The 14,715-nt window shown below is 44.7% G+C and overlaps 1 protein-coding gene across 10 annotated transcripts in view; it reads right to left on the minus strand.

The window, feature by feature from the left end:
* Positions 1 to 14,715, minus strand: part of NCKAP5 (NCK associated protein 5) — a 1,111,865-nt gene that overhangs the window by 54,160 nt on the left and 1,042,990 nt on the right. The window contains exons 18-19 of one of the 10 annotated variants that reach the window (XM_043487521.1): positions 13,699 to 13,831; positions 9,437 to 9,450 (exon numbers count right to left, since the gene is read on the minus strand). The exons of 8 other annotated variants lie outside the window; for them this stretch is intronic. In XM_043487521.1, coding sequence (XP_043343456.1) covers positions 9,443 to 9,450; positions 13,699 to 13,831 — 141 coding nt within the window. In that variant the 3' untranslated portion in view covers positions 9,437 to 9,442. Of the gene's footprint in view, positions 1 to 9,436; positions 9,451 to 13,698; positions 13,832 to 14,715 lie in introns of those variants that run through there. One more of the 10 variants, XM_043487519.1, reaches the window with a different exon arrangement.

A 14,715-nucleotide genomic window follows, 5' to 3' on the forward strand; every position in this document is an offset into this window, starting at 1 on the left:
ATCTTTCAGGATTTGAAATAGCTCAACTGGAATTCCATCACCTCCACTAGGTTTGTTCGTAGTGATACTTTCTAAGGCCCACTTGACTTCACATTCCAGGATGTCTGGCTCTAGGTTAGTGATCACACCATTGTGATTATCTGGGTCATGAAGATCTTTTTTGTATAGTTCTTCGGTGTATTCTTGCCACCTCTTCTTAATATCTTCTGCTTCTGTTAGGTCCATACCATTTCTGTCCTTTATTGAGCCCATTTTTGCATGAAATATTCCCTTGGTATCTCTGATTTTATTGTTAGTGACTTTTGAAATTTCTAACTTCTTCTCTCTACTACTACTGCTAGACTGTGAATTCTGTGTGGGCAGGACTATGCCTCATGCTTCCTTTCCAATGCCCACAGCACTTAACTTAGAGATGAGTTCCCAACAAGCAGGAACAGAGTCCACCCAAAAGCATGGCCAAAGGAGAGTCCAAATGTCCTAGGAACCTTCTCATGCACGCTTAACGTTCTCTCCTTGCACATATTCAGGCCCGTAATAGCCTCCAAAAATTAGTCACAATAGGACAGCACACTCTAGGATTCATCCATGAGACCCTTGGAAACAAAGGATGTTCATTAACCTGGCCAGGGGTCATATGATTCTTTTTGCATTAATTAGGCCTGATGGTGAAATGACTGACACAGAATATGGGGTTGAAAGGATCAGGCTGGCCAACTGAATTATTGTACCAGAAGAAACTAAGATCTTTTCATTTTTCCTCAGTTATAAAATTGTCTCCTTCACAGCTGGTTATAAAAGAAACTGATTGATCTTCTCTTTTTTAAAGTATCCTTTTGATACAAAACTGACATAGGACAACTGGATAGTCAAAAAAAAAAGTTTGGATCCATATGTGAGGACAAAAATACACACTGCCCGGGTTACTATGAAAAAACATGGGTTTTTTAAATTAATAAATTTGCAGTGTGCAAAGGTTTATTATAAAAGACTGATGGACTTGACCCTATGAAAGAAAATAAAATCTATTGTAAAGAACATCCAAAGTGATGTCACAGGGAAATGAAAAAACTGGGAATGTCATGGACAGTTTGTATCACAAACAAAGGAATAATCTCCCTAAATTTTACAAAGGTCTTAGAAATGGTGTTGAAAAAGACCTATGTAACTCAATAAAAAACTGGGCAAAGGTCACTCCCAGATGGTTCATGGATTTAGAAATACAGATGACATTTAAGTAGATCTAAGCAGAAGTTCTCAGCCTTACTCTTCATAAGATAAATAAAATTCAAACCACACTGTTTTTACTACATTTTTCCTATGTAAGACTGGCAGAGCACAGTCGTTTGACCTTAAATTTGATGCTGAGGCTTTGGGGGACCAGGCATGTTGATCACATGTGGATGTGAAAACAGCCCAACTACTCTGACAATGAATGCTCTTATACTATGACTCAAAAGTCTAAATCTGGAAATCCATTCCACAGAGGACTAGTTACATTAATTATTGTACAGCCACACAACATAGCCGTGAAAAAGGAGGAGGAAGACTTTTATGTACTGACATGGAATGATCTCCAGGATATACTGTGAACTGAAGGAAAACAGAACAAGATGAGGCACAGTATACAGTTTGCTTCACTTTGTTTACAAAGTATTTGTTTGCATTTCCTTGATTTGCACAAAGAAAGATGAGAAGGATGAACAAGAAAGCAATAAAGATGGCTAACCTACATGAGGCAAGGGGCATCGAGGTAGGGAAGCAGCTTCTGTGATCAAAACAATAAAATCAAATTTTGAAAAAGGAGACCTGAGGAAAACTCTGGGAAGCTCTCCAAATACCCAAGACTGCTGGATCTTGAAGCCTGAAGCTTGATGTCCAAGTCACGACAGTCTTTATTTACGGGCTGTTGTGATAGAACATCAAGCCTGGTTGGGGCAGCAGGACCCAGAAGATATCGAGCTCTAGATGGGCCAAATGAAGGGAAGGAAGATGCTTGCTCAATATCAATAAGTAAGTTATGGTCCAAGAAGACACAGGTATGCTTCTTCCAGTTGGCTAACTGAGTCCTTCTGCACATCTCAAAGATTTTGTCGGCACTGTGAACAATGTTAGCATAGCTTTGGGTCTTCCCTAGAAACACTGATCCCATCACCTCTCCCTCTATGGAATCCTAATCAAATTCAAGAAGATACCTGGAGGCTTCTGGGGGGGGGAGGGAACATTCCAGATGAAAAGAGACAATAGTCCTGGATGGGCCAAACAAACCAAGACAAAAGGAAGGTTTTTAAAAATGTTAAAAGATGAAGGTGGAAGAAAACACTGTTTATGATGCTTCTGTAGGGGTTCATAAACAATAAGCTGATCAGGGGGCGGCTGGAAGCCAACCATTAACCTTTTCTGCCTGCCCAAGACTGAGAGCCAGCTTGGCCAATACCATGTAAAGAATGCTGTCTCCTTCTCTAATTAAATTCCTTAAAAAGTATGCTGATTTATTCATTTATAATAAAATTCATGGTCTAATTAAAAATGGAACTTTTCCCCACCTGATCCAGCCTCACCATATTTCTTGGGTCCCATGTAATTGAACCTGGAAACAATGATCCTGAGTGATAGCTTGGGATATTGCTACTCATTGAGAAAATAAATAATAAAGGACGGAGGATGCTACTGGGCTTGTTTCAGGGAAGTTTAAATCAGTTCTTTCTTACTTAGGCTGAATTTTAACAACAGATAAAGAGACTATGATATTTCCCTTAATGAAACTGTATAACCCTGGTTAAGTTATGAGGGGGCTTTATAACCTTTCTGAGGCTGTAGCTTAACATTATTTTGGCCCACAATTTCCAAGGTCCCTGTGCTCTCCTCCCCTTTTCTGATAACCTCAACCTTAAATTCTAGGAATTGTTCTTTCCCTCAGTAGATTTAACACAGTTCCACTCGTGTTTATTTAGCACTCTGCGGGTTGGAAGCCATGTGACATCTATTTTCAAATCTGAACTATTCCACGAGAAGGAGGCAAGGTGGACATTGGATGGCAGATGAACAAAGGCTCAGAAAAGCTATCATTACTGATCCAGGGCCACAAAGTATACTCATTAGAACACAAGTGTCCTAACTCCCACTTACAGGCATGTCCCAACTCTCACTTACAGGCATGTCCCACACATTTCACCAAATGGCCCAAGGCTTTTGGTTTCTAAATTCTAAAAAGTTCACAGAGAACAACCAGTTGTATGATTTGCTGAATGATACTTGACATTTTCCTGGAAAAATTCCTAGTTGCTCGTTAGGACGGGAACCCTATTTTTCCCTGAGCTCATCTGCTTGGTTGTATAGTACAAGATATGTTTCTAGGGTTTTGGCTGGTTGAGGAGGGCTGAGTGGGGTGGGAGAATATGAGAAATGGTGTCTGTTATTTTTCTTCAAGTCTGAGAACAAAATACTCTAAATAATTAGAATACATCTGTCTCTTTTCTCCCCACATCTCAAAGATTTGCACAACACATTCTCTTTTTTCAAACTTTAATAATTACCTCTAGAAAGACTTTCCCTGAATACCGAGTCCTTTCTTTTCCCCACAGACCCCATTTCTTCAACAGAGCTCCTTCTACTGACCCAGCATTTTTATTCCTGAGATTTATGTTAATCTTCCTAGTCTTAACCATTCTGCGGAAGAGTTCTGGCAAGGGGCCCTTTTCAAATATCACTGTGTGCTTTTTAGCCAAGCATGAAACTCTGAGGTCCCCCAGGAACCCCAAACACCTGTTGAAGATGTTTTTTTCTTCTTTTAACATCTAATTGCAATTTACCTACTTTACTAGAGCAGCATGAGGATTAACTGTCCTCGGGTAACTTTCAAGTCTGTAAAGGATTTCTGCCTCCTCAGGGCACATGTTCTCTAAGAGAGACAGAAATGAAATACTAATAAGAGACTTAATGGGTATCAGCCTTAAACAATCTGTGCTCTGTGTTAGCACTTCAGACAGTCGCAGTGTCCCTGACACTCAGACAAAAGCACAGAACAGGCTCCACAGGCCAGTGTGAGAGGCCCAGACAGGAGCATGAACGTCCCTTCCGAAGCCCCTTGGAGAGGGCGTGCCTCTTGACCCCCAATCAGGCAGCTGGGCCAGGCCTGGGGCATATGCACGGCAGTCAGGGGGATTTCTCGGCTGTTATAGTTTGGGGCAAGTATTTGACAGCTTGTCCCTCCCAATGAGCATTTCTGATACCCAGGGGTTAATTTTGTCAGGCTGCTTCTCGGCCCTGCTGAGATCTTGTGCTTGACAAGGCTTTGTTATTAGCGGCTGCCCTGTGCCTTAGAGGAGCTTTACCAGCATCCACATGCTCCATGCACCAGACAGCAAGCCTCTCCCCACCTGTGAGTTGTGACAGCCCACGGTGTCTCCAGACATTGCCAAATGTCCCCTGGGGGTTTGAGAGCTACTGGGCCAGACAAGTGGGCGTGAACAGTGGGGGTATTCCTCGGATGCTTTGTAAGCTCTACACAAAAGTCATCCCAGACACTCTTCTGGGGCTGCAGGGTGGCAAGGGGCCTTTGGAGGTCTACCAGACTCCACTTCCTTCTGCTCCCCCTGCACGAGACTGAGGGGATGCACACATTTTCACAGATGAAATGGCATCCAATTCATGGCTTGTTTATTTAGATCCATTGCCCAGCTTTCTTTCAGTCCTGGCAGTGAAAGATTACTATTTTGCACAGCATTCTGTATCATTTGCTCCCCTCACCTATTCCACAACAAGCAGGGAGTTGCTTTGCACTTTGAAATCCTACTCGGCAAGCTCCTGTTTAAATGTTTGGGGCTGTAATGGGTAGTGCTGGGCGGTGGGGGGGGGGGGGGGGGGGGGGGAGGGTGCCGTGATAATGGTGGGGGGGGGAGGGGAGAACATCCATCACATAGTGACAAACTCTGGGGGGTTGGTATGTCTTCCCTCCAAAATGTCTCATTAGGGTCCCCAGACTTGGTCTCCATCTCCTCTGTATCCCGCAGTCCAATTTAATTGAGCGACGGCTTTGCCACGGCACACTGCTCTTTCGACAGGAGGGTAAACTCATTCTGTCCATCGTGACATTTGCTTTCTTAAGGGCCTCACAATATGCAGCTTTAATAATTAAATGCAAGTCACATCGCAGCCTCCCTTTTCAAGCCTGTCTGAGGACACAGTGGGTTCTTTCTGATGGTTAGCTTCTGACCACGTGGTTTTTAGAAGCTAGTGGGGTTTTTTGTTTTGTTTTGTTATTGTGCATGACCCTTTTCTCCACTAAACAAAACAAAACAAAACAAAACAAACTTCAGCAAACTGTAAACCCGATCGTAACAGCTGAAAGGGCCGTGGTGGATAAATGGTGACAGAGAGAAATCTGAGACCCTGGTTCTGGTAAGGGTCTAAGAACAGCCTGCTTGATATGGTCAGGAGTTTTCATTTGTCATCCAGGGATGTTTAATGCTAGGACACAAGTCCCTTGTGTTTTATTGCATGTGTTCATTCCCCTGGGGTTAGGATGGGTTTGTCAAATATAAAGCCAATCTTTAAAATGATCTAAATAAGACAGAAGATCCAAGAAGGACTAAAGATAGCTCTTACCTGTGGTGTCCATTTCAAACAAAAGATTTCTCCTGGGGGAACTTAGAATGATTATAATGAATTTGGATTTAGTTTAACCTAATGCTGATTTTGCACATTACAATGATTTGTCATCTTTAAGTCATGTGCCAGATGAATGCTTTAAAATAGATGCAACTTTGCATGAATTCTCTACAATATAGCAAAATCTGATTGCTCTATTAATAGCCAAAGTCCTTGGCCTTGGCAAGACAGGGTGGCAGCATCTTTAAAATTCATCATCTCTGGATAATTAGTTGTGAATCTTGAAATATTCAAGCTGAGGAATTAACCAGGAACTGGAGCCATTATCCTTCAGCGTCTCTTTTAATACTGGTCCACAGTCATCATGCCCTTGTGTTTTTCTAATTACCGCAAAACCAACTGTTTTTAACTCAACTGCCCTGACTGTTTGTAATTTGTTGAATGCAATCACCTCGAAATGAATAAAATGTACTTCTTGTTCAGGGAATTGGGGCTCGATTAGGGGAACATCACTGGGGGCTGTGGGACCAGGGTTCTGAAGCTTTGCTCAGTGGACCTGATTTATGTATTTGAGACTGTGGGGCCTGAGGTGGGAGGGAGACCCTAGTGGGTGTAGGGTGTAGACCCTAGTGTAGACCCTAGTGGGAAGTCAATTTGTGAAAAACTGAAAGGAAATGAAATTCTGGTTCCTCACCCTGAGGAGCCAACAGCATGGCCTTAGGCAGCAAGACAAGACGTAACTGTTTAGGGTTCTTGACAAGCTTCTATCTCAGCTGATGTCTTGAGTCTGTCGGTCTGATTAGAAGCACGAAGGGAGCAGGGCTGGGTCACTAACTTGCGTTCAATCCCCAGGGTCCAGCACTGGCCTGGATGCAGAGTAAGAGCTGAGTAAACCAGACAAACTCGTTTCAACTCTCTTCTTTGCTTCTATTCTTTCTGTCAATACTGTTCATCCACTAACCAGTGCAACTTGGAGATTTTCACAGAACAAATATCCCAAGATTGAAGGTTCTCAACCATTACATGTCTCTTTCAGGTCGCAAGGGTGTGGTGCAGTTTCATCAGGAAGAGGGGACTCTCTGTGACAGTAATTCCCACGCTAGGGCAGAGATTATGAAAATCAAGCCAGGGGACATGCAACCATTTAAAAGAAACAAAACAAGACAGGGGAGTCTGATATGCCTCCAACAGTCCCCGTGAAGAATCATCATGGAAGACGAAGCTAAAGGACATCTACACCTTTGAGAAAAATTGGAAAAATGGATTCACCGATTTCTCTAGCATAACCATCCAGAGAAGGAGAAATGTTCATATTGAATTTCCCTCTGTAGGTAGCTGCTCTGAGTCATTCTTTCTCTGGTACAAAGAAAGGCCCAAATGGATGATGGATGTTGCACGAGGAGCTCACAAGGCCTTACCCAGTCCTGTGATGCATTTTAATTCAATCCTCAGGAAGCTGTTTAACATTTATTCAGCACTTATATTGTACAGGCCTTGTGCTAAGTGCAGAACATGAATAAGAAGCAATCTAGGCACTAATGAGACACCTGAATATGCAAAGAAATAATATACTCTCAAGGGGCAAGGGACACAAATAAATATAGGGTAGGGCAGGAGACAAGTAAGAGTAACCTGGGCATGGCTGATGGAGGAGCAATGGGAAGACTTCATAGAGGACGTAAAGTCTCAACTCTCAATCTTAAAGACACAGTAGGAGTTACATAAAGGTTAGAATAGAAGTGTGTTGGAGTAAAAGCCATTCCAAGAAGCAAGACCACTAGAGCAAAGGCATGGAAGCCCCCAAGGGCATCATGTGTTCAGGACAGAACAAGCATTTCAATGATGTCTACCTAGAGTGCTGGAGAATTGATGCTTTCGAACTGTGGTGCTGGAGAAGACTCCTGAGAGTCCCGTGGAGAGCAAGGAGATCAAACCAGTCAATACTAAAGGAAATCAACCCTGAATATTCATTAGAAGGACTGACGCTGAAGCTCCAATACTTTGGCTACCTGATGCAAAAAGCTGATTCATTGGAAAAGACCCAGATGCTGGGAAAGATTGAAGGCAGGAGAATAAGTGGGTGACAGAGGATGAGATGATTGGATGGCATCACTGACTCAATGGACATGAATTTGAGCAAACTCAGGGAGATAGTGAAGGACAGGGATATCTGGCGTGCTGCAGTCCATGGGGATGAAAAGAATTGAACACAACTTAGCGACTTCATAACAACAACAAAGTTTAAGACAGGAAATGGAGAAAGATGAAGTCAGAGAGGCAAGGCCAAAGTGGGTTTTGTGAATCTTGCAAGTGGAGGAGACTGGATTTTGTCTGTGAATGAGAAAGGTTTTAAGCAAAGGAAGAATATGATGGGATTTTATACTTTATGGCAGCATGAATGGGACAGGCAGGGAGCTGAGCGAGGAGGGGCGCAAGGAGGCAGTGGGCGTGTTGACCAAATGAAGGCACTACTGTGGCAGCAGCAGAAAGGCTAGAGAATGGGCAGGTTTGAGAAGCAGCTCAACAGGAAACCAGCAGAACCTTGGGGCTGCCAGGAGGTGGAGGCAAGAGAAGGAAGAGTCTAGGAAAACTTCCAGCGTCATAGCATAGCATAGCGTAGTGAAGTCGCTCTGTCATGTCCGACTCTTTGCGACCCCGTGGACTGTAGCTCACCAGGCTCCTCCGTCCATGGCATTCTCTAGGCAAGAATACTGGAGTGGGTTGCCATTTCCTTCTCCAGGGGATCTTCCCGACACCGGGATCGAACCTGGGTCTCCTGCATTGCAGGCAGATGCTTTAACCTCTGAGCCACCAGGGAAGCCTGAAAGAATGGTGAGACCATCAGCTAAGACAGAGAGCAAGGGAAACAGACATTTCTCCAGTGAAAAAGGGAGGTCTTGGCTTGGACTTTTGCCCTTGAGATTCCTGGCAGGGCAGCCAGATGGATGAGTCCAAGGCTTAGGGGAGGGGTCTTAGAGAAACTGCCGGGTGTGAGCGCCAGGGTGTTCAGCCGGGTGTGAGACTCCTCACTCCTCCTCACAGAGACTGGGCTTCACTGCTACAACTCTGCTGGGCCGTCCGTCCCTGTTTTACATTCTGGCCCTGGTCTGCCCTCTGTCCTTCATCGTCCCACCTCTGTCCTTGGCTCCTTCCTGCCTTCTCCCAGGTCCCAACTGCAGGAAGGGGGTAGAAGTGTTTGTTATGCCCAACATGGCAATTTAGAGCGGATAGCTCCATGGAAACAAAGCCACAAAGCCACTTTGCCCACTCCCTCACCCGCTGTGCCACCTACCCAGCTCCTAAATTCTGCTTCTCCTGCTGCCTCTCTACTAACAACCTGGGCTTTCTACACATATTTCAAAGTCACGCTATAGAAACCAACTTTGAAAGTAAAGACGTGTATTTACTTGAGTCCTTTATGAACCCATAGGTAGGGTTTTAGAAAGTAGGACTCTTTTGCATAAGAGGTAGAGGCCCCTGAGTGTCCATTTTCTAGAAGCCTTGGAGGACAGATTGCCACTGGCAGGTACCCCCTGCTACCTGAGGGATATTTCAGGGGACCAGGGAGAGATGCTGTGTTTGAGAAAGGCCAACTCTCTGGGACAACTTCCACTAAGGCTTTAAGATATGGAAAATTCCATCCTGTGGGCTGGGAATCTCTACTACAAACCTTGTTACTGAAAGAGTGAACCAGCTTCTGGGGGAGGGTTGGGGGAGGGTAACCTCCCCTTGCAGACAAAGGAGATAAAAGCAAGACAAAATTGTGACTCCAAAGCGAAGACAACCTCTACCACCTACGTAAGGCATGCACTCCTTTCCGTGTTTTTCTCTTGTTTCAATCTTCTTATCAACTTTGCCAACATCCAAAAAGTTACTGGTGCTGCATCAACCCTAAACGCCCCTTTCCAGGCTTGCAGGAAGCCAGCACACACCCAGAGCCACGCCAGCTGTCTGGACACATTTTCTCTCTCTGGCAGCACTGACATCAGCCAGGGCTGGGGGTGGCTGGATCGGTCAGGGTGGACAGATGACAGAGCTCTGGCAACAAGTCCCATTTTACAGACAGAAGGCAGATGCCTGGCCAGAGGGACTGGTCTTTGTGCAGGTTGTGCTGCTTCCAGGGTTACTCTGCATCTTATTCCCAAGAAGCACCAATGTGCCCAGAGGCTATAGCAACACAGTGAAAGAAACCTCTCAAATAGGGATTTGTTCTGGTTGGAGGAAAGAAGATTGGGAGAAAAAAACTGAGGCTGAGACTCGCTTCATTTTGCAGGGAAGTATAGAAAAAAAAAGAAGAAAAGTTAAAGGAGGAAGTTCTCTGTCCACCAAGATCCACAGCCATCACCTAATGTATATTCTGTATTGCTTTGCACAGCTCATTTAAACAAGCTAGGTTAAAACTCTGGACCCTAAAGGGATTTCTTTCATACTCAGGTATGTCATCCTCAATCAATTTGTCTTAATCTTGTTTCCTTTTTGAAGATGTTTTCAAACTGCCTTTAGACAGACCATCCCTCCCCCACCACCACTTCCTTTCCCCAGAACCCCACTGTCAGAGTAAGAGACAGGTCTCAATATGAAGCCTGTGTCCTTCTTTTTAGCAAGTAGCATATTGAACCATGATATTCTTCCTTGACACATTCTCTCCACTCAGCTTCGGGAATGCCACACACTCCTCTTTGCTTACTGCTGGCTCCCTCCCAGTCTCCTTTGCTGGTTCTTCCTCTTCTCCTCTCTGGCCCCCTCCTGATCTTAGCGGGACCCAGGACCTTAGATTCTGTCGACACACTGACATCCAATTACTTCTCCAGACCAGACTTGACCTGCCCAACTCCAGACTCACACAGCCCACCACCTAGGACCTGGGACCCTTTGCTGCAGTGCTTTCACCTGGACACACCTCTCCTCGAGCAACGAAGTAGAGAGAAACTACAAGGGTCTACAAATAACTGCATGTGCATGCAGTTAGGGACAGATTCCAGAACATAAGATAGAGACCAAAAAACCCCACTGCCACTTACAAAGAGCCTGGAACAAAAGCAGGGTACTGTGCATGCCTCCTGCACACAACACAATCTAAGAGGGGGGAAGACCACCCAAGCCATCCCTCAGGCTCAACTCCTGGACACACATCTACCCTCACCCCATATAAGGAACAAGCTTGCCCCCTTTCCTTGGGGAGTGAGCAAGGGAACCTGGTGTTTGTTCTCACTCCCCACTACTGCAGCAGGAACCCTAATAAAGCCTTGCCTGAATATTGTATCTGACCTGTGATCAATTTCTATTGATGAAGGAGGCCAAGAATCTTGGTGGGTAACATACTCACACCTCTGCTTGCTTGATGGGCACACTGAACTTAGCATCAACTACCGATCAGCTTCCTCAGGCCGCAACCTCAGTCTTTTCATTTCAGTGGGCAGAGGGCTGTCCTTTCTAAGACCCCAACCTGGGAGCCACCCTCGACCCTGCTTCTTCCTTCACTCCACCTCCAATCTATCAGTGACTCATGTTGTATTTTTAATTAGAACTGGAATAAGACTATTGCCACTCCTTGTATTGTACAGTGTCCCAAATCCGGCTATTAATATTTAAAGTTAATTAAAATAAAAACATTAAAATAGAGGAAAATGGAACTCTTAGAGAAACTATGGCAAAAAATTAAATTAAAAAATCCAGTCCTGTTCTCACACTAGTCACACTGCAAGAACTCCTGAGTCCTGGGTAGGCAATGGCCACGGTACCAGAGCTGCTACAGAACATGCTCTTCACTACAGACTGTTCTGTTACTAGCCTGTGCTGCCCACTCTTTCTCGGGGACCACCTTGGTCTCAGCCACTAACACATCTTGCTTGGATAAGTATAATGGCCTTCTAGTCGATCTGGCTTCTTCAGTCTTCTCAAAATAGCAGCCGGAGTGGTCCTTAGAAAGCATCTCAGATCATGCCGCTGCTCTGTTCAGATTGCCCAAAGGTCCTCATAGATGGCTCTCAGGGGAGAAACACAGTTCTCAGAAAGGTGAGCAAGGCCTTACAAGAGCTCTGACTCCTCTACTTATCTGACCTCATCCCCTAGTCTTCCAACACCCTCCTTCTGCCACAGCCACACTGGCCGCCCCAGCATCAAGGTGTCGGCACTGATGGTTCCCTGGCTGAGAATGCGCTTCCCCCAGATGTATTCCGGGCTCACTCTCTCCTCCTCCACATCTCTGCTCAAATACCACCTTCTTAGTGAGCCTTGGGCTTCCCTGGTAGCTCAGATGGTAAAGAATCTGCCTGCAATGCAGGAGACCTGAGTATGATCCCAGGGTCAGGAAGATCCCCCGGAGAAGGAAATGGCAACCCACTCAAGTACTCTTGCCTGGAGAATCCCATGGACAGAGCAGCCTGGAGGGCTATAGTCCATGGGGTTGCAAAGAGTCGGACACGACTGAGTAATTAACACAGCAACAGCAGCGAGCCTTGTTCAGACTGTTCTATCGAAATTTTAACATCTGAGCCCCCTCCTCCCCCTCCGATCCCACCAACCACCACTCCTGAGCAGTCCTGCTCTTCCACATCCTATCCGCTTTACTTGTCTCTTCCATATCTCCTTTCAACAAAATATATTCATTTACTAGTTTGTTACAGCCAGGAGATGCAAGAGACACGGGTTTGATCCCTGGGTCGGGAAGATCCCCTGGAGTAGGAAATGGCAACTCACTCCAGTATTCTTGCCTGGAAAATCCCAGGGATAGAAGAACCTGGAAGATTACAGTCTATGGGGTGGCAAAGAGTCGGACACAACTTAGTAACTAAACACCACCACCAAATATTTATCTTTCACTGCTTGGCAGAGATCTTTGTTCATTCCTTCACTGCCAGAAAGCTGACCCAGAGGAGGCCTTTAATAAGTATTTGTTCAATAAATGTATGAAATTAGAGCCAGGAAGAACAGTTAAGGGTCAGTGAGGTGCGGTTATTCACTGTGGACCCATGCTAAGCGCAAGGGAGGAGCTAGACTAGGAGTTGGCCTGGCCTTCAGCATCTTCATGGAGAAGGACCCTTGACGATTAATTCCCCTTCCCCTTAACTTTTAAAACAGAGGGACACTGACAGACCCCTGAGAGCTTACAAGGACAACAGCCTAACTAAAAGGCCAGGGGTATTAGTCACTTTCCTTTTGGTAAGTCTCTGCAGGATCCACTCATTGGTCCTGCCTCTCTGGTGACTTGTAGGATGCAAGGAACAAAAAGGAGGCCCAGGTTAATGGCTATTCTTACATGCCCATCTTACCCCACATGTCACAAATGCCAAGACAAATGGAAAACTGGTAACACACATAATTACTAGTTAATTTCTTTTTTTCAAAAGTAACACACCAGACTTGTTTTAAAAAGGACAGTCATGGTTACAACAGATAATTGCCAAATTAATATTTGATAAAAGTTGATTAGTATGGAAAGAATGATTCTCCATTGATTCATTAAAGTATTTTTGATAATCCAGAGTAGATCAGGAGAAAAGCAGATCCTGGATCACACTCTGCATTAGGGGTCATCTGTCCTCTTATATCTATAAGGAAATGCCATCTGACTATATATATTTTTAAATGCCTTGGGATGAAGGCTTTTCTAATGCCAATTGTCTTTCAAATAAAAATAATATGAGGGAGTTTCAACATAGTAAACAGACCTGCTCATAATGGGTAACAGGTCCAGAGTTACAGAGTATGATATGAGCAGAGAGCCTGGAACACCCCATCCATAGCTCATGGGGTGATTTAACTTGCCAAAGTGTGTAATTAAGAACAAGGTTATCTTTATAGCCATCCCTTCATTACAAAGATAACTCCATTGGAGACTTTTTGGGAGACGCCAGATTTGGAAATAAAATCCTTTCAGATTGCACTGCAATGTCATTAAGATAATACCAAAAAACAAATTGATGCGCGTAGACAATCTTCCATAAGTACCAGGAAATTAGATATCAGGAGAGACGTGGAACTAAGATGTAAGATCTAAGTGAGGTTGAAACACAGCCTGGTGAAAGGCATGATCGACGGCTATCCAAGAGAGAGGCGCCCCGAATTTCCCAGGGGCCCGGCGGGTGTTACCTGGGGTGGTGCTCTTCATTGCTTTCACTAACTTGCCCCTTCCAGCTCCAAAACCATTATTTCCATAGTCCGGGTCACTGTCACTATCACTGCCACCGCTGGCAGAGTATGCACACATTCTGGGTACCTTGTCCTAAATGAGTAATATGAGACTGTTAAGATTATTCATGCAAGTCAACAGGGACAGTGCACCCCGCGAGGATGTGCATATCTGGCTGTTGGTCTGTGCACAGAACTCTATCCCCATCACCCCACCCTCGCTGCCTGGCCCATTGATCTGTCTCACATGGAACTGGTGCGTTCCACTAGGTTATCAGGGCTGCACAAATTGGAATCCGCTGATGAAGCCGTACACTGCCATTGTCCAGGTATGGAACAGTCCACACAGTTACCCCCTCTGCATTTTGTACACTATTTTATGGCATCTTATTTTTCTCAAATGCCCATTACAGCTGCTGTCCCAAGCCTAATGGCTTATTTATCTGGCTGATCTCACCACTAGCTTTCAAGTATCAGAGAGTATGATGATAATCAACCTTGGAAACAAAAGAATAAATGTTTGCCCAATACGTAATTTTATTCCAGTCCCTGAAAGACTAAAAGCCTTTAGGAAAGTACACAATTGCTGGCTCTATAGGGTTATACGTAATCACTGAATCTACTAATTGTTCACAGGTCAAGGGAATCGGTCTCCTCTCTTGCTCACATAAACATACGACATGACCCATGAGGATGTCACAGGTATGGCAATAAAGCCAAGTTCAGAAACTGTTGAGGTTGTTCAAACTGTATGGATGGTTTTTCACACTGTGCACATAAGCAGAATACTGGTTTCTAAGACCTCAACCCCTTTGTGTAGAATCAAGAGCATTTGGGGCTTTCTTTTACATTTGCAGACTGCCGTCTTAGGACCAATTATTCTACACTCACCCCAGGTAGTTAATGCACAGATGTGTGGGATGTCTCTAAAGTTAAATCTGTTTGGGAGGGTGCCATTTGGTCAGAAATGATAAAAAC

This window comes from Cervus canadensis, chromosome 15, assembly GCF_019320065.1.
Source record: "Cervus canadensis isolate Bull #8, Minnesota chromosome 15, ASM1932006v1, whole genome shotgun sequence".
Lineage (NCBI taxonomy): Eukaryota > Metazoa > Chordata > Mammalia > Artiodactyla > Cervidae > Cervus > Cervus canadensis.